Below are 20,178 nucleotides of genomic sequence, written 5' to 3' on the forward strand. Positions count from 1 at the left end.
TTGTCATTTTAAGTAAAAAATTATGTATTTTGAAGCTCAAAGTTGCAAAAATATTTTTTATTGCGTCATCCATACATTTTTGCAATAAAAGCATACAAAGACGCACTTCATATTGAGGTGGTACAATTGGACTAGTTAACAAGTTAAAAATTTATAAATAAAAATGACCCAAAATCAAAAAACTAAAAATATAAATTTAATTTTGTTTTATCAATTTTTGATATTAAAATGATCAATTTCAACTTAATGTAAACCTAAAATAGATTAATATACATAAAAATTTCAATATTGACTTAAAAGAAATCAATTTTTACATTAAAGAGATCAATTTCTATACAAGTTGATAACCTTAAATGGATCAATTATTTTAAAGTCTTTAATTTTGATATTAAAATGATCAATTCAGAATTTAAAGTGATCAATTATAACTCTTAAATGAAATCAATAAAAAATTTCAATTTTGACTTCAAAGTGATTAATTTTGACGTTAAAGTGATAAAAATTTCGACTTACAACTTATAATCTTAAATGAATCAATTATTTTAAAGTCTTCCATTTCGACATTAACGTGATCAATTCAGACCTTAAAGTGATCAATCAAATACTCCTTCCAATTCACTATTAATGTCTCATTTGCTTTATGCACTACATCTAATGCATTTATTCAATCCTTAATATCTCTAAATGTGCATAATTAAAAATCATGGAAAATTGATATAATTAATTCTTGCATTTAGACGAATCAAACAAGATACCAGTTGACTTTGTTTTAACTTATAAATTAATAATAAAATACAAATTAAGAGTAAGAGACGAATAGTATCCAAAAAACAAATAGGACATTACTAATGAATTGGAGGGAGCAATAAGTTATAACTTAAAAAAAAATAATAATTTTGACCTTAAAGGTAATAATCAGTCCATCTGTTCATTAAAGAAGTTTTTATTTACTGTTTCCACAAAGAATTTTTTATATGTCATAAATTTTGGAAAAAAATAAACTTATTCATCCTCATTTTAATATTTCAATAATATTTATGGTCCTCACATATCTTTCACTAATTTTAATTTAAAAATTTTTATATTTCTTATGGTACCCACATGTTTTCTAGTCTACTAACTTAAAACTATTTTTTTTATTTGTTTTTTTTGAAGATAATTTTTTTATTCGTTGTGAATCCCATATTTTTTGCACTAATTTTCTTTTAATATTTTTTAATGTTTATAATCTTCACTCTTCTCTGTCAAATTTAATATTCAATAAATTTTCACTATATAAATGATTTTGTTCTTCTTAATTGACGTAAACATTTATTGTGAAAAAATTCATTAAGAAATCGAGAGAATATAATTTTAAATTGATTAATTATTAAACTTATTCACATATTGTAAAAAAAATTATAATTTTACCGATTATATTATTGCGGTCCGGTCCTGCTCTCACGATACCTACCGAAGAATTTATGGTCATTAAAATTGAACCCAAATCGAAACGTTGTTTCCAGTATTGGCTGACTCTTGACATTCATTTTCTGTCTCTCTCTCTCTCTCTGCCTTAAATTGAAAGCTTAAAAATATCGAGCTTCAAAACTATGGCTGCCTGACTCATTTTCTTCACCGCTGAATTCTCAACCATGACTTCCATCACTTCCAACGAATTGAACTTTTTGATTTTTCGTTATCTTCAAGAATCAGGTTCTTTTTATTGTTTTTATCATTTCCTTTCATTTTAAAATATAATATATAATATAATTCGTTGCTCCTGTTTTTCGCTTTTTGAATTGTTTTCTTCTAATTCTGAAAAACATCCATTATTTTATACACTGGGGGTTGTTTGCGGTTTTACGCCATCTCTTTTTGCCGTTGTTTTGGTTTGAGACTCGAGAACTCAAAATTAGGGTTTCGTTAGTTATTGCTAAAATTGTATTATTGTTGATTTAATCCAGATGCTGTAGTAGAATCAGATTTCTACAAATGTTGATTCGGAAATCGATGAGAAAATGCCATCTGTAAATGAGTTGGTTTAAGCAGTATACCGTGCATGCTTGAAATTAATATACGAAAATACAAATAGAAAAATTCCCATGAAGGCTTGAGATGGAGTCTGGAGATTTCAATTATTTCAGATTTTGGAGTATTGTTTTTATAGGGCGAAGGAAGGGGAGGGCTAAGTGAGCAATTTTTAGTGCAATTTTAATGGTTTTGAAGCTAATTATTGGTGTAAATTTGAATTTCACGATTTCATTTTTTTTCTAGAGTCCACTTCATTCCCATGCTACCTTGAAAGGTGAAAACGTAATGATTATTATCAAAGCAACCCAATCGAGACTTGTTAATATCTATGTGAATTATGTCTTCTTTCTATGAGTATGAAGGAATTATTCCATTATTGTTTATGAATAATAGTGAAATCCGTGGCACCGGTCAAAATATTTTGGACTATCTGTTTGAACCGTTAATTTAATTAACCAATTCAATTTTGTAATACATAGACTCTTTTTGAGTATGTGTACAAAATCTATTCCACCGTTCTTTTCCACAATTACTAATCCTCGGATCCCCCTGTCCAATCAATAATCAAAATGGAAGCGAATGATGGGTCTCATGGTATTTCTTCCCCTATTTAATATGGGAAAAATCTTTCCTAGCAATCTATACACAAGAGCTTACATAACTTTCACTTTTGAAAATTCTTGGATACATAGAAATCATCATTTATAATCTGCAAGCTTTAGGTTATTTGAGTTATCTTTGTCAATAGTCAATAAAAGACTTGTAATAGATAATCAAATTTGAATTGGGAACTAGGATTTGTTGCTCTACTCGGCCATGCCGCCAAAACAATGCAAAATAGAATAAACAAAAAATATTACCCTTTTGGGATGGATTATTGAATTTGTTTTTATCTATTGTACGTTTGTACTTGAATTTTGAATCCCATCCCTTGCTATGCCTTATCAAAATCTAAAATATCAAACATGAATTATTGGAACCATTATTTATTGACTTATTTGCTATTTCTTGAACAATTCTTCAATTTTGATTTCAAAATGTGTTTAATGACCGACATAACTCATTAGTACTGCGCCTTTTGATAAAATATAGAAAAAACATTGTTTCCTTTTTCTTTTTCCCAATTTCAATTGTAGTAAAAATTATGAGTATATGTAAACACCTTAACAAGAACAAAAATTATACAGTTCGACGAGTATTCATGAGATATATAAATATTAGCACATGTGAAAATCGACTATTTAATATAATAAACGTAACATGATTTACACTACAACTGTATTTTACGAATCCTACAAAATAGTATTAAATATGGTAAAAATGATCTCTTTTCTCCCCAAATCCTTTTTATAACAAAACAATGCATAACAAAAGGTCAAAATAGAAGTTAAATAAATCAACTTTGCATCTGATGGCGAATATATGAAATTTTGTAGTATCTCATCAAACATGAAATATCATAATGTTGTTCAAAATTGATGATATTCTATCTTGAACTAAATTCTATAAATCCAAAAATCTCATCAAGTAATTTTTTAGTTGAATTCTTTTTATAAAAATGTTTAATCAATTCACTTCCTTTTGTATATATGTTCCATCTTAAATTTGAGAAGAAGCTTTTCGTTATTGCCTTGTTCATATGTATTTCATACATTTTTTATATTCATATTCATATTCATATATATAGTTTTTGTGTCAAATTTCTTGGGATTTATTTGCGGAGCTAAATCAATTTGTATGAGCGGTTTTGGCCCATCAGGTTGTTAAGAGTGCATAACTATATGTACGTGTACAAGTGAGTTTGATTACTAAGTTAAGGTTTTAGATCCATAAAAGCTCCATCATTCTCGGCCATTAAGCTTAGTCCCCTTCCAAGCTCATTGCGACTCCCTTTTACATCTAAATCCAATAAAGTTGATAGTCCTTAAAGGTGAACAAATTATAAAATCTATTAATTCCTCATTTAAAATCCCAAACGGACATCAATGTATTCGAAGAACCATCCTATGCTTGTCATGCTTTCTTATGGTTGTGTCATGACATGAGTGGTCATATTGAAAAAAGTGATTGCACATTGGAAATCTACAAGCAAACTTGAGTAGTCTAAGTTGTAGAAAGATGAATGTTTTTTTTGGGGAACTTAAATGGAAATGTGATGGATGTTCCATCCCCAAGCGGCAAAGATCGATTTTCTAGAGAGGAAATAGTTTGCTTGTGCGCAATGATAGGACAACAGTCAAAAGTGACGTTATATTTGATATAGAGCTTCTCCTTAATTAGTATATTTTGCACCATATCATCGAGATCCTCCTAGTGTCTTCTTTTTATTGATTCCTTTATCCTCACTTGTAGTGCATACACTTATGCATTCAAAATCTCTTTACCATATACAATTTTCACTCCTATAATCCTATCATTTTTCCTGCATGTCTCTAACTACATCCTTAGATGTTTGTTCATCCTTAATAACACCAACTAAATTTCGTTCTATCTTGTCTCGAGCACCTCAATTTATATTCCTGCTTTTCAGCTACAATTGTTTTGGCCCTATTGGTAACCTGTTTGTCTTTTTAGGCATAGAATGCTAATTTTAATCATTTCTATGACATCTACTAACTCTAAATATTTACCATTTAAGCTACATATATTCTAAATTCCCATTACCTAAGATTCTTATATTTCCTTAACCTCCTATGCTCATACCCTATGTGCCGTTGCTCATTTGATTACACACATGGGTCATGGTGCCCATTGTTTCCGGACGATATCCTAGTATTTGTACTTTTTCCCTTGCTCATTTTATACCACACTTATTTACATGATATCAGCTGTGGCGTGCCCAAGGTGCTGCCACTTAGGGATAGAATATGAGGAGTTTCACCTTCTTCGATTAGATCAGAATAAACATAATCAGCCATACCCACTACATCATGATAGCAACCCAAACCTTCTATGATCATTTTCAAAAATTATTAACTTGTCGCTCTGATGAAATTCCTCCTCTTCTTTGCTTCTTGTCTTCACCAGGTTTTTCTCTATGACTCTACTTTCTGTTTTTGATTTATTTGGTTTTGAACGTTCTTCAACACGCGAAAAAGCCAAACATCAACGTGCTACATGGGTGAAAAGTAAATGTGCTTTTGGTGAAATTATATAGCAAAAGATTTGAGATTGTAGTTTGAAATAATGAAGTGGGGTTTAGAGTTAAGGAGATGGAAAAAGTTTTAGTTAGGTGTTTTTTGTGTAAAGATATTGTAAAAGATACGTTAATGTTCAACATTCGCCAATTCTTTTAATTTTCAGATTTTAAATTTAAATTCTTAATTGCTTGATTATATATTTATCGAATAACTTTTTTATAGGGATCTTTTTTCTTTTAGATTTGCATATTTGATTTTTTGAAATTTATCTTATGACTTGAATTTTCAAATCTAAAATATCAAAGTTGGCAAGGATGTACTTAAAATATGGGTAACCAAAACTTAAAATATGGAAATTGATTTTGGTAGATTTAATTCTAACTCCTAAAGTTGCAAATTCTTGCCCAATTTCAATTCTAAATTTTTTAGTGTCCTAAATGAGACCTAATTTTTTAGAGGAGTTTGGTGTTTGGAAGAGTAATACTATTGAAATTCCCATCATATAAAGTTAAAATTTTACTAGTTCTCATGTTCCCTATGATTGGAGATCGAACATAAAAGGTTATTGAAAATTAGAAACTACTACTCTTAGAATTTTAGTTTCATGAAAACTATTAGTTTATGATAATTTAAGTTTCATTTAAATACAAGGATATGATTTATTGTTCATTAGAAATGAAAATTACTACTGTTTTAATAGTAATTGTATGAGTTCAACTTCAATCAAACATTAAAAAATCCATATTTGCTATTAATAAGTAATAACATTAATGCTTATACTTTGAACCTTTTTTTTATTTTGGTAAAGTTGACTTCTATGATTTTTATTTCTAAGTTAGTATGAACATTATTTTTTTAAATGGCCCCAAATGCTACTTGCTTAGGACCCCATTAAGTTTAGGACTAGGCTACATGAGATGACTTTGCCAAGGAATAGATACAAGCTCCCTCAATTCAAAATCAATTACTAAGAAAAAGCATTTCAAATCAAAAACCCATAATTTTGAAAAAACAATTAAAGCCTCAAAAGTTGACATAACACCAATTATCAACAGAATAAAAAGAATGGCTTGAAACTGAAAACATATTGGATATAGGAATCAGCAGATTGACCACCAGAGCCCTACTTCCACCTATTTGAAAACTCTTGAAATTTTGGAATCTGCATATCATAGCACAACTTTCCTCTTTATGCTAGGATTAGTTGGTTAGAGTATTATCTGAGCTGTCTTTTTACATGATTTAATTATTTGATTAGATCTAAACTTCCCTTTTTTACCAGTATGAGGGCAATCGAATATATGACATGTTAACTAAAGCCTGCAGTTTAGTGATTGAATATGTATAATGTATGTTTTAAGTGGTTTGGACATGGAACAAGCTTTCTAGTGTCCTTTAAAGGGGATATTTAAAGATTTTACTATTGGATTGTTATGTAACATCTTTAAAGAAGTAGACAATAGACACTAGTATAATCCAGGGTACTGATGGGGCTGGATTTGTTCCATTGATAACTTGCCGAAGTGATGACCTTTAAAGGAAATTTTCTCTCTTTAGATTATGTATTAGATGCTTTTTCCATTTTTAAATCTTTTGCCTCTTATGTGAGTTTTTTCCCACTGCTCCATTTGGTGGTTCTCTTATTTCATCTCCTATTTTATGAAGATTTTATTATACCCGTAAAAAGATTTCTGTATTAGCATAACTTTGGGGTCATGCTATTTTACAAAACTCTGTATTAGCATGAACTTATGAGGCAGTAAGGGTGTGGCTGTGTAGTGTGTACATCCAGACTTCAACTTTGCTAATGATGGGATCAATATATGGTTCTATTGTAGTTTGATCAGCTCTTTTTGATTGAGTGAAGATTGACTCTATTTAATGATGGACGGATGGACCCCTTGGTTGACTGGGTGGTTTGGACATCACGAAATACGAATGTACGATTATGAATACTCTGGAATCTGGATATGTACCTTGCTCTCCAGTTTCAGTTGCTTTTGGTTATATCTCATAGGTGCTTGTTTGCTCGGTGTTTCTTTGAGTTGTACATGTATAAAGGAACTTAAGGATTTAAAGGAGTAGAAAATTCTTTGGTTCTTTTGATTCAGGGAACAGCTTTACCTTTGGATAACATTGTGGCAGTCAGTTTGACAACCTACTTTATGACACGCAATATGCTTCTGTTTTCATGTTTGATGTCAAATCATATATTGCTTGAGTTCATGTTTAGGATGTTTCTTTTGCCTGAGAAAATACTTTTTATCTTGTACTGCAATTATTTTTTATAATAGGATGTGTAAGATAATTAGATCTCCTTTTCACTCTTCTATTTGCTTGAATGTATATCAGTTTGTGATGTATTTTCTGTTGTAGGGTTTGCGCACTCTGCGTTTTCTTTAGGTTATGAGGCCGGCATTAATAAGTGCCCCCTTGATGGCAATTTGGTTCCTCCAGGTGCTCTTATTACTCTCGTGCAGAAAGGGCTTCAGTATTTGGAAATGGAAGCGAACATGAGTATTGTAAGCGAAAAGCTCGTGCGTCCTTTTTTTCTAGTATTATTTATTGTTCTCTATGTGGTTCTGATGTTAATGATATTGTTGATGTGGCAGAGTGATGCGGATATTGATGAAGATTTCTCATTTATTCAGCCTATTGATCTTATCACTAAAGATGTGAATGAGTTGAGGCGGATGGTTAGAGAGAAGCGAAGAAGTTCAAGGAAGGATAGGGAAAAGGAATCTGAAAAGGAGCATAGAGATCGGAAGCGTGGAAGAGATGGTAGGGGTATTGATAGGGAGAAAGATAATGTTAAGGATGGAGAAGGAAAAGAGAAGGATGCCAAAGCTGGGAGAGAGAAGATTGAAAAATCTGGAAGAGAGAAGGATGAGAGAATTGGAAAAGAGAAGGATGAGAGAGTTGGAATAGAGAAGGATGAAAGAACTGTAAGAGAGAAGGAAGAAAAGGCTGGAAAAGAGAAAGAAGAAAAATTTGGGAAAGAGAGGGAAGAAAAAGCTGGGAGAGAGAAGGAAGAAAAGGCTAGAAAAGAAAGGGATGAAAAAATCAGTAAAGATAGGGAAGAAAAAACTGGGAGAGAGAAGGAAGAAAAGGTTGGAAAAGAAAGGGAAGAAAAAATCAGTAAAGAAAGGGATGAAAAAATCAGTAAAGAAAGGGAAGAGAAAGCCGGGAAAGAAAGGGATGATAAAAATGGGAAAGAAAAGGAAGATAAAGCTGGGAAAGAAAGGCAGGACAAAATTCAGCTACAAGATGGCCCCGTTGACAAAGAAACTGGTGTTCAGCAAGAGGAGAAGTCTGTCTTAAAAAATGAAGACAATCGAGTTTGTCCTGGTATTTTATCCATGAGTCTAGTTTTATGCTTTTATGTGGAAAGTGTTTCAGCTCTACTTGTTTTTCCCCTCAATCTCTATTTTTATGGATATGGATGTGCAAGTGCTTATCTCTTCTTTTTACGGCAAAATTCATTTGAATGTGCCTTGTCTTTAATTTGTTTGTTTATTTTTCTATTTGTGTTCCATATGGTTTTGATGTGATGTGTTCTAACTGCTAAATCTTTGCAGCTGTGATGTGGGATTGCAAATGCTTAGCTATACTTTTTTATTTGACAAAAATACTTCGGTGCTCTTTAAATTTTTAAAGCATAGACATTGTGCATATCCCTTTGTCTATTTAGAAATTTTTTCGTAATAGTATTAATATGTTGAGAAAAACTTTATTTCAGAGTTATGCTATGCTCATCCTGCTCAGATTTGAGCTTAATTGAAAGAGACATACTAATAAAGGAACTTGTTGCATTATATTTTTTAAAAATTTTTTTTGCTCACATGGTTCACTTTTGGTTCCTGTTGAGGATATTAGAAGAGAGTACACTTTTGTTGAGGAGCAATTTGATCTGGATAATGAGAATCTTCCCATTCAATTTTAAATGAGGATATTATAAGAAGGGAGAAGAAAACTCCTTAAGACAATCAAATCTGGATATGGCAGTACTTACTTCATAATTTGGTTTGTGATTAGAATGGAATCTGTTATTTTAACCACTTCAATTTCATACTTGCCAAGGCCAGATTTTTTTGTTAAGTGAAAAATGAAAATTACCTTTGTGTCTTGATTATCTTAATGAGGATGACTGGCTGATTGGGGGGTCTTTATTGGGTTTTTTTTTTTGTTATATGTGAAAAGGAGGCATTTCATGTGCAATTGTGGAATGCAAGTATGGGGTGGGTTCAAGCACGTATATTGACACTCTGGCCTATGTCTGATTAGGAAATAACTGAGTCCATGAATGTTGTTGACTTGAATAATTTTAAGGATGTTGGCCATTTTAGCGTGTGAAGCTTGTCAAACTTGAGTGATTGGTGAATAGCGTGTGAAGCTTGTTAGTCTTGAATGGTTGGTGCTAATTTATGTCAACAAATGGTTGTTCCTTGGCTTCCTGGCCTCTTGCATGTCATTGCCTGTGGTTTCTTGGATCAAATCTCTGTGAGATGGGCTTTGTTGATGTTAAATTGTTCAGTTCATGATGTTACAGAACCTGAGCCAATGGATATATGCCCGTCAACACTTTCTGTGGAATGTGAAATTTCTACTTCTGATGTGACAATTTTGGAAGGACATACATCTGAGGTTTTATTAATTTCTTTTCTCTCCAGTCAAACCCACTTCATTTCAATACACCCTTGATAGAAATAAACTTAATGAATGTATTTTGAATTGTATATTATTTAGGTTTGCGCTTGTGCATGGAGTCCTTCTGGGTCACTTCTTGCATCTGGGTGAGTAACTTTGCAATGTTTTTGGTTGTGCCTAAGCTTGTCTCCAGTTCAATTAACTTTATCTTTGTCACTAGAAAGTAGAAACTGCTTTACAGAAATAGTTTGATCCATTGAGGCAAATTTTGATGGATTTAAAACTTGATTGTTGAGAGCTTGATCCTTAAAATGCAGTCTTTCTACTTGTAGTGGATCTTAAGATTTAGCATTCCAGATTGACATCAGTCTACCACTGCCATGTGGAAGCTTTAGCAGACTGCTTCACTTTAGATTTTAACATTCATTTTTGTCTGTCTTAGTTCTGGCGATTCAACAGCTCGGATCTGGACAATCTCTGATAAAGGTTCTAGATCACAAAATGTTTCTGCCAATGTTGTGGTGTTGAAGCATGTTAAGGGGAAAACGAATGAGAAAAGCAAAGATGTTACTACCCTTGATTGGAATGTAAGTTGTAATTGAGTAGTTTCACAAATTGCATGATTATACTTCTATGAATGGGAATATGATTGCTTGTTTACATGCATGATAACATATAATGAGTATTACTTCATTTGTCATAACTTTTTGGATTGGAGAAGTAAAAGAAGTAACGACACTAAAGGAGTGTTGTTATCATCACACGTTGTGTAATGTGCTATGTTATAGATCAAACCGGAGAGCTCATACCAAAAGACAAGTCTACTAGGTGAGAGAGGTGTGATCGATAACTCCCTCATTTGTTGCCCATACAACCAATGTGAGATAAGTCCCATAACTTGAAATGACCTCAAATCCGTTACCTGTTTCTTTTTCTAGTTTGATAGTTTGTGGATACGGACAACTTTCTCTTAGTTTCGCCTCCATATGTTTTCTGAGGTTAATGTTTGTATGTTCTTTGTTTTAAGGTTCTTGTTTGCTTACGTTTTTTCAGGGGGAAGGTACACTTCTTGCAACAGGATCTTATGATGGCCAAGCAAGAATTTGGAACACTAATGGTATATCTACACCTGTTTTTTTTTATTTTATTTTTTTTATCAAAATGGAAGAACTGGATCCTATGGGTCTTAACTGGCTGTAAACCTCAATTACCTAGGACTTCTTGAACTTTTTTTTAAAAAATCTGCTTAAATCTGCTTCTGATTGGTTTGGAACATTAGATGTGTGGGTATGGTAGTCATGTAATCCAGCAGAGCATTGTGTTATGTAACCATGGCAGGACTGTTTTGGTTCGCAAATTGCATTGCAAATTTGAATTGATTTTTCTGGTCATTGGTCATCATGTGAGCTATATGCTGATCTCAGTACAAGATGTGTATGTTGTACATTGCAATTTGATTACTATAGCTTTCTTTCGTATTATTTTCTGTTCAGGTGACTTGAAGATTACTTTAACTAAACACAAGGGGCCTATATTTTCTTTGAAATGGAACAAGAAGGGTGATTATCTTCTTACAGGTAGCTGTGATAAAACAGCCATTGTGTGGGATGTGAAAGCAGAAGAACCAAAGCAACAGTTCGAGTTTCATTCAGGTATATTTTATTAGGGGAAATTGTCGAATCATTGAAAATTTCCTTTTATTAGAAACTTATATATGCTCTTTTTTTACTCGATCTATGGTTTCCTTTAGGTCCAACATTGGATGTTGACTGGCGGAACAATAGTTCTTTTGCAACAAGTTCCACTGATAACATGATATATGTGTGCAATGTTGGCGAGGCCTGCCCTGTAAAAACCTTTGCGGGACACCAGGTTTGTTTTCTCTGTGATGATCATGTTCTTGTACCACTTCCTGTGAATAGTGTCTGTTTTTTGGCTGAGTGCAACTGGCATTTGGATGGTGCATTGAGTATTTGGTCTTTTCTTTTTTAAATGGCTAAAAAGATCGTCTATGATAAAAAAATCAGTGGTTCTTGTTGATTGCCCATCTGAGTACTCCCCCCAGTATTTGGTGTTTTGAGGGAGGGTGTCTGGACTCTGGAAGGGTTTTATGGGTTTGATTGCAGCTGGAAAGGGAACTCAAGAAGTGTTTGGTGTCTTCCTTTTGAGACTGAAGCTGTGTTTTACAAAGCATGCCTAGGCCATCACTTAAATGCCTCCTTGATTCTAAGGCGCAACGCGATATAGGAGGCTCTTCAAAGGCGCGCCTTTTTGCACCTCATGAGCCTCGACATCTCACGCGCCTTTTGTGCCTTGTGTAGGCCTGATCTGAAATTTATTTCGCCATTTTTAGGGTTTGCAATTTCTTTAAAACTCTAGATTTGAAATTTTTTCATAAATTTGAAATTTACAGCTCCAACTTAACTGTATCGAGGATAAATTTGGGGCTTTTGGTTGCGAAAGTGATAAAAGGTCGCCATAATCATCTTTTAATTGAGAGTTTCTCCATCCTCTTAAACTCGTCTTTCTCCATTGTCGATTTGTATATGTTTTCCCTGGATATCTTTTCTTTCTCTCTCACGTGAATTATAATACTGTGAATTTGGGGCTTTTGGTCGCCAAGGTGATAAAAGGCCACTATAAACATCTTTTAATTGAGAATTTCTCAATCGTATTCAACTCGTTAGTCTTTTTCCATTGTTGATTTGCATCTCTTTTCCCTGGATGTCTTTTTTATATATCTCTCTCTCTCTCTCTCTCTCGTGAATTATAAAACTGTGAATTTTGGGCTTTGTTAAAAGGATAAAAGACTTAATTAAAAATGGGTAAAAGAAACCCACGTGATACCCTGCTACATGGAAGTTGTAAATACGTTTATATCATTCTTTTAACTTTTTTTGTTTTTATTAAACCATGACAAGTTGACAACGAGTCTACATTTATTGCCACTTGAAAACAGTTACCTGATATACCTGTTCTCTTTCTCTCTCCCTAGTTGAAACTTTATTTATTAGACTCTGATTTTTCTAAGGTCCCACCAAGATCAATCGAGAGTTCTACCCTTATTAATTTTTATTAACTTTTTACATTCTATGGAAAACTTATAATTAGGCAGTTTTAATTATTTTTTTATCTCATTTAAAAATTCACATTTTTTTAAATAATCATATCCCAAAAATTTAAAAATGATGTACCGGATGCTAAGATTCCACCCTTATCCGTACCCATAACCGTGTCCATGTAACATAGCCTTGAAGTGCCGCCATCTTTACTCCTCGCCACCTAGGTAATGTCTTCTCCCTTCTTCTTTCTTGTTTTCTCACAAATCAAGTCAAGACTATGTTATCGACTTATTGTATGACTTTATGTGCTAAAGTAGTGTTTATCTTACTTATAGGTTATTAAAATATGAATTTGATGTTGTTTTAAGTATTAAAAATGTATTAAAATTGTTTCTGGAGCTTTTCAGCGAAATTGTGCGTCTTGCATACAAAAAGCCTGTGCCTTGCACTTAGGAGAAATGGACCTTTTGCGTCTCGCGCCTTAAGGACTGAAGTTGATTTTTTGTTGGAGCATTAATACAAAAGTTTTTACCTGATGTTTACTCAAAGTATGCAACATAATATTAATGCATGGTTTTGTGTTCCTCTCAATATCAGGGTGAAGTTAACTGTGTCAAATGGGACCCAACTGGGACATTATTGGCCTCTTGTTCGGATGATAGCACAGCAAAGGTTACTTAGTTATTTATTCTTGACAAAAGCACTCTAAATTATTTATTTTAATGCCTGGTTCATTTATATGCTTAAGTTTTCAGTTGAATTTACACGTACCTCTTTGTTATTTATGGTAATATTGATGTAGTAGGTAAAACTTATAAAATAAAATTTGTCTCATATTACTTGGGGAACAAAATGAAAGCTAGGTGCTCTCTTATAAAAGAAAGGAGAAGAGCTAGGAAAATAATTTTGTCCCTCATTGTTTGAAAGCTAAATGCTCAATCCTTATAAAAGCAAAAAAAAAAAAAAAATTTGCCCAAAATTGTTGGGGAACAAAATAAAAGTTAAGTAAACAAAATAGAAGTTAAGTGCTCCTTATAATAGAAAAGGGAGAAAAGTTGGCAAATGAAATTTTAACCCACATTGTTTGTGGAATAAGGAGAAGAGCAAAATATCAAAATAAGTTTTCTCTCACATTGCTTAGGAAACTAAATGAAAGTAGTTAAGTGCTTCCTTGTAAAAGAAAAGGGAGAAGAGCTAGACATACAAAATTTATCCCACATTGCCATGAGACAAAATGAAAGCTAGGTGCGATTAAAAATTGATTTGGATTAAGTCGGTTTTAGTCTGATCAAGTTCGGTTTCGTGCATAATTCGGGCCGGATACTTACGGCCACTATAGGTTCGAGTAATCACGATTAATGGTTATATGTCGGTTATTAAAATTGGTTGCAGATCGAGCTCAATTTTCCTATTTTCGCTTATAAACCGGTTTAGATCAACTTTGGTTTGGGTGATGCGGTTCTATAAACCTAAAAGAATACACTGTCGGTTTGAGTTTTTAGATCGTATCACATTTGAACAGCTCTAGTTACGCTATAAAAGCTCTAGCAATTTTACGCTGCATTTGACTTCTATCTTCTGTTCACTTTTTCTACTATTGAGTGAGTTTTCTCTCTGTCCGCATTATTGTAGTGAAAATTTGCTCTTTAGAGTTGTGTTGTGGGATTGTGGCACGTAGAATAAGTTGAGAAATTCTGGTTTCGGAGCTATCTGCTATATTTTTCACTGTGTGTGATGGAAGGTTTAGTACTTCTATGTCTTATTCCTACAAGATTTATCTCTTGTGTGACTATGGTATCTAGTATGTGAATGCATGTTATATCTTATATCAATATGTAAACCGTTTTAAAGTTTTTTTCACAAAGTTTAGCCTGTGAATATTGTCATCTCTGCATCATAGGTTAATATTTGAGCATACTGTAGGCTGATTTGTCAAACCGATGTATAAAATATTGGTATTGGTATAGGTATGGAGCATGAAGCAGAATACTTTTGTCCATGATCTAAAAGATCATTCGAAGGTTTGCTTTTGATTAGTTTTTCCTTTAATATTGTCTTTATGTGTTAGAAAATCAAGGATGATAAATTTTACTGTTTGTTTTGTAGGAGATATACACTATTAGGTGGAGCCCTACTGGTTCAGGCACAAACAACCCAAATCAGCAATTGCTTCTGGCCAGGTACTATTCTTTGACCAAGTGCAAATGAGGTATAATGAATAATCAAGTGTTTTCATTATTAGGTTGTGCCTGTTCTGTAAAAGATCTTTATTTTGACACTTTTTTCAGCTTGGATAATAAACTGTTTATGTAAACACTTGCAAATATATCTATTGTTTTTGGCTTTAGGTTGGTAATTTCTATCATTGCCATACAATAATACTATTGTGTATCACACCTGTCAACTTCGTTTTCCAGAGTAAGCATTTTCTATCATTGCCTTACAATAGTTTAACTAGTTCATACAAAATGCATTTGCATAAAGATGTCAACAATGCTTGTGTATTGTAATGGGTTTCTCATACATGAATATTTCGAGGTAGTCATATTGTGCTATAAATGTTCAGGATATGATGGTGTATATTCACCTCACCTGTCAACTTCATTTCCTAAGAAAGCATGTAAAGTACACAAGAATTGCATTTTCAGGGACATGTCCGATTTTTTTGTTGTGTATTGTACTCCTATAAGTTTCTCGTACAAAAATATATCAAGGTAGTCATTTTTTGTGCTATAACTGCTGAGAAGGGTTGATGTGAACGTAGCTATACACAATTACTGAGGTTTGTAAAGTCTTGTGCCTGAATAATTTTTTGATTTTGTGCTTAATTCGTCGCAATTATGGTTGTTTATTGTCCTTATTTTTCTAGTGGAGAACTTTTGGTTTAAATTAGAATATAGAATATCTTATGTTATGGCATGAGTAAGTTACAATGCACACAAAAGAGAACGACTCTGAGTTCCCATATTTATGTAAATCATCAATTATCAATTTATTCCCAGTCTTCAACAGGTATTTTATAGATGGATTCATGTGGTGTCCCATTTTTGAATAATGATTATTAGTACACTAATGTAACTGATGTTTGCAGTGCTTCTTTTGACTCCACTGTGAAAATATGGGATGTTGGGCTAGGGAAAGTACTGCACAGCTTGAATGGTCACAGGTAGATTTTTTGTGATGCTTATTCTTTAATGCTACATCTACATGGCTTTTCGGAACTTACCTGTATCTGTCAATTAGCGCTTTTCATTGTTTTTTTAATCTAAATAAGTGAAATATGTGAGTGATTCACCTTTTGTGGACATATTGACCCTTGTCTAAGTTATTGTCTCTTATCTAACTTATTTGGTCTTGCCCGTATTGGCGCTTATGTGAACTTGTCCCATATCTAGACTTATTTTTCCTGAGATAAGTGGAGTAACAAATTATCATTTCTAGCTGAAATGATACGCTAGTAGCCTGATATCTACTTGTAGAGTGTTGTGATTATATGATTTGCCATGCATGATGCATGTATATGATGTACACATATCTGATAATTATTAGGGGCTAGAGTCTAAGGATACTTGAGGAAATATGAATTTCCTTTTCTGACATAAATTAATTTTGCTACCTTTGACTATTTATATATTCTTTTTGCAAATAGTCAAGAGATTCTGTCATCCTTCTCTAACTGGGTTGCTTATCTCAGATACATTCCAATAGCTTAAGAGTTAAAATGCCTGTTCTACAACCCCACCTTTTTTCTTTTTCTCTATTTGTTTGTGGTCATTAGGGACATTTTTGGACTTTGGTAGAGCTTCATAAACTTGTGATTAGCTTTTTTTTGCTGTGACATGATAGTACTTGGGTCGCTTTATCAAAATAGGAGCTGCGGGTTAAGTTGGGGACAAGGGCTTTCTTTGTTTTGATGTTAGGAGGGCCTTTGACAGTTGCTACTTTCCTTGACCTGATTGGATAGAGGTTTTATTAACGCCATGTTTGGATAAGAATTTAGGACAGAATAGAAAAGTAGGGAAATGGAAGGGACCGAGACCATTTTCCTTTTAAATATTTCTACTTTTGAAGAGATTTGGTCATCAACAATATTTAGGGAACTAATCCCTTCATATCTCTCCCTTCCAAATCACTTTTTCTCCAAATTTGTTATCCAAACAAAAGAAGGTAGAGAAACCATTTCCCTTTTAAATATTTCTACTTTTGCAGAGATTTGGTCATCAACAAAATTGAGTTAACTAATCCCTTCAAATCTTTCCCTTCCAAATCACTTTACTCCAAATTTGCTATCCAAACAAAAGAAATTGTATTCCTCCAAATTTCTTCCCTTTCTTTCCTTCCAATTCCTTCAATCCAAAAAAATTGCAAGTGTATTGTTACTATAGGGTAAGGAGTGTGCAGTTGACTGTCGACTGAGACCTGGACGAGCAATTATATGATGGTTCAAGTTAGAGCTTAGAACTTTTTGTTCTTTATTGTTCTTGACAGATGATAAGCTGTATTTGAAACAAGTTCTCAAGTTGGACTTTTTACTATTTCATGCTTCTACAAATTGGAGGTAGATGCATGAAATTTCGTATTCCCCTCGTAACTGAATTTACTAAGATTGATGTTTTACCATCTGCAGGGAAGCTGTGTACTCTGTTGCATTCAGTCCTAATGGTGAATATTTAGCTAGCGGATCTTTGGATAGATCCTTGCATGTGTGGTCTCTTAGGGAAGGAAAAATTGTGAAGACGTACTCTGGTAATGGGGGCATATTCGAAGTTTGTTGGAATAAAGAAGGCGACAAAATCGCCGCATGTTTTGCCAACAATACTGTATGTGTTCTAGATTTCAGAATGTGGCGGTAACAGTGAGGATATTTACAGGAACTAGAAGTTCCAGGTTTTAGCCTTTGTCCTGGATTAGAATGTAATTTGAGTTATTTTATTATTTGGGTTATTAGGATTAGCTTGCATATTAGGGGAGTAGATCTTCTTGTTTGTTCAGTGTATGTTGTCGACACTCAACCGTAATTTAATTATTTGTACAGATTACATTTTTGTTGGAGCTCTGGTCCTCCGTATCCTAATACTCTGATTTCTGTCCGAGGGATTACTCTTAATTTTTTAATCCCTTACTAATCTCTAGCTTATTATATATGGTTGTAATCTCTATCTAGGGATGGTAACGGATCGGATTTAGATCGGGTTTAAGTGGACCCAGATACAAATCTGGTTTTCCAAGGAGGCTCCAGATCCGCGGATTCAATTTGTCAGAACCCAGATCCGGATTCATAGATCTCATGGAACCGGGCCAGGTCTAGGATCCGTTGCCATCTCTATCTCGATGTATCTCAAAACTGCAGCAACCAATTCATGTCTTCTTCCCTTGAACACAATGCCATCGTGAGCACAAGGCTTTCAATTCATCCTCTATGTATCTCAAAACTGCAGCAACCAATTCATGTCTTCTTCCCTTGAACACAATGCCATCGTGAGCACAAGGCTTTCAATTCATCGCTAAAGGTTCATATGGATGGGGCGTAACTTCTTCATGCATAACTCATTGAACTGTACAGCCGTTTAGCTAAACCCAAGCATTGTTTACCCTACAGCCTACAGGGCGTACAGGCTTCAATCATGTCCATCCTTTCCCGTGCTGCGCCTCATGGCCTTCGTACTTCTAGATTTAGCATGCATAGCTTCCAAACACCTAGCTCTTCTTTAGGGATTGTTGAATTTTCAACTTATTATGACAAATTAATTAACCACCTAGGATAGGTTTAAATGTTCGGATTTCTTTTTTTCCTTTATTGTTTACCATAAATACAATTGTCAAGCATCAATATTCAATAAAGCACCTTTTTAATAAGAAACTATCAAGTGTAGTCTTTTGTTTTCAAAAAGTTCTTTCAAGTTGAAGGTAAATTGAGAAATCATCTATGCTGGTGTATGCTTGCAAGTTGCAACATTCACAATGTTCCAGGAAACCTTGGTTAATTTTATTTGTGACAAGATGTATTGAAATAATTTAAAGGGAAATTCCACATGGTAGCATTTAGTTTTCATGAAACGCAAATGGTAAGACTTTTGTAAGATTTTTTCACATGGTAGCATTCCGTTTATGCACTATCTAAATGCTACAATGCACTATTTAACTGCCGTAGCATTTTCCGTTAAATTCTTGTTACTTTCTGTTTAATTCATCATTTTGTAACATTTTTCCACATGGTAACATCTAGTTTTTGCTCTCAAATGTTTAATTCACCATTTTAACTTTTAATTCACCGATTAATTTATCAACGCCCTTAAATGTTGTAACAATTAAGTAGATATGTATTAGTGCTTGGAATGCACCTTTTGAACTTATAAAATGCGGTTTCTGAATTATTTATTAGTGTTTGTAATGCACCTTTTGAACTTTATCATGCTAATAATTTGAATGAAAATAAAATTGCTACAACATTTAAGGTTGTTGATAAATAAATCGGTAAATAAAACTTTAAAATGGTGAATTAAACATTTGAGAGCAAAAATTGGATGCTACCATGTGGAAAAATCTTACAAAATGATGAATTAAACAGAAATTAACCTAAATTTAACAGAAAATGCTAGGACAGTTAGATAGTGCATAAATTGAATGCTACCACGTGAAAAAATCTTACAAAAATGCTACCTCTAGTGTTTCATGAAAACTAGATGCTACCATGTGTAATTTTCCTAATTTAAAAGTTTAGTAATTTGTTTGTCACTCTCGATCCTACATTACCATTTTTTTCTTTCCCCTTTCCTATCCTTTCCTTTCTTTGCCTCACATTTTTTTTTATTTCTTTTGAAAATTTTATTAAAACATATAATTTTTTATCCAAACGTAGAATTAGGGACTTAAATTCTTAAAATCCCTGTCTTTCAATTCGAAAATCAAATAAAGAAAATTATTTTCATCCAAATGTCTCTCTTTACTTTATTTTTGTTTTGAGAGACTCTATTTATTTTTCTTCTAATTCCTTCAATTCAAGTGAAATATAAGTGCCTTTGCCCATAATATGCTATAACAATGATACAACCATAATTTTGTTGGCTTCAATTAGACGAAATGAAAACGAAAATGAAAACTGTTAATTTAGAATTTAGATCCTAAGGAAATGAAAATTAATCAAATGTTAAAAATAAATTTTTAATTAAATTTGAGTAAATTAACTTGGATGAAAATTTTTGTTCTCAGACTACTATTATATTTAAAATCCAACTATATTAAAAATAATCCTAGCCACAAGTGTACCATAATTTTTTTTTAATATTACTATGGAACGACAATTCTACGTGATAATG

General features: G+C 32.9%; 1 protein-coding gene across 2 annotated transcripts; it reads left to right on the top strand.

Annotated features, from left to right (window-relative positions):
* Positions 1–1,460: 1,460 nt before the first annotated feature.
* LOC130821801 (WD40 repeat-containing protein HOS15) lies at positions 1,461–17,953 on the top strand. 2 transcript variants are annotated; one of them, XR_009045372.1, is made up of 15 exons: positions 1,493–1,695; positions 7,530–7,675; positions 7,766–8,501; positions 9,703–9,797; positions 9,900–9,946; positions 10,243–10,387; positions 10,854–10,917; positions 11,294–11,452; positions 11,551–11,672; positions 13,460–13,534; positions 14,830–14,883; positions 14,969–15,042; positions 15,211–15,280; positions 15,954–16,028; positions 17,490–17,507. XR_009045372.1 is itself a non-coding variant. In XM_057687579.1 (14 exons), exons 1-14 carry the CDS (start codon positions 1,635–1,637, stop codon positions 17,713–17,715), a joined length of 2,079 nt encoding a protein of 692 aa, XP_057543562.1. In that variant the 5' UTR covers positions 1,461–1,634; the 3' UTR covers positions 17,716–17,953. The 2 variants fall into 2 exon arrangements, 1 of the variants encoding a protein (XP_057543562.1); XM_057687579.1 differs by lacking the exon at positions 15,211–15,280 and having other exon boundaries at positions 1,461–1,695; positions 17,490–17,953.
* The last annotated feature ends 2,225 nt before the right edge of the window (positions 17,954–20,178 follow it).

Source organism: Amaranthus tricolor, chromosome 8, assembly GCF_026212465.1.
Source record: "Amaranthus tricolor cultivar Red isolate AtriRed21 chromosome 8, ASM2621246v1, whole genome shotgun sequence".
Taxonomy (NCBI): Eukaryota; Viridiplantae; Streptophyta; class Magnoliopsida; order Caryophyllales; family Amaranthaceae; genus Amaranthus; species Amaranthus tricolor.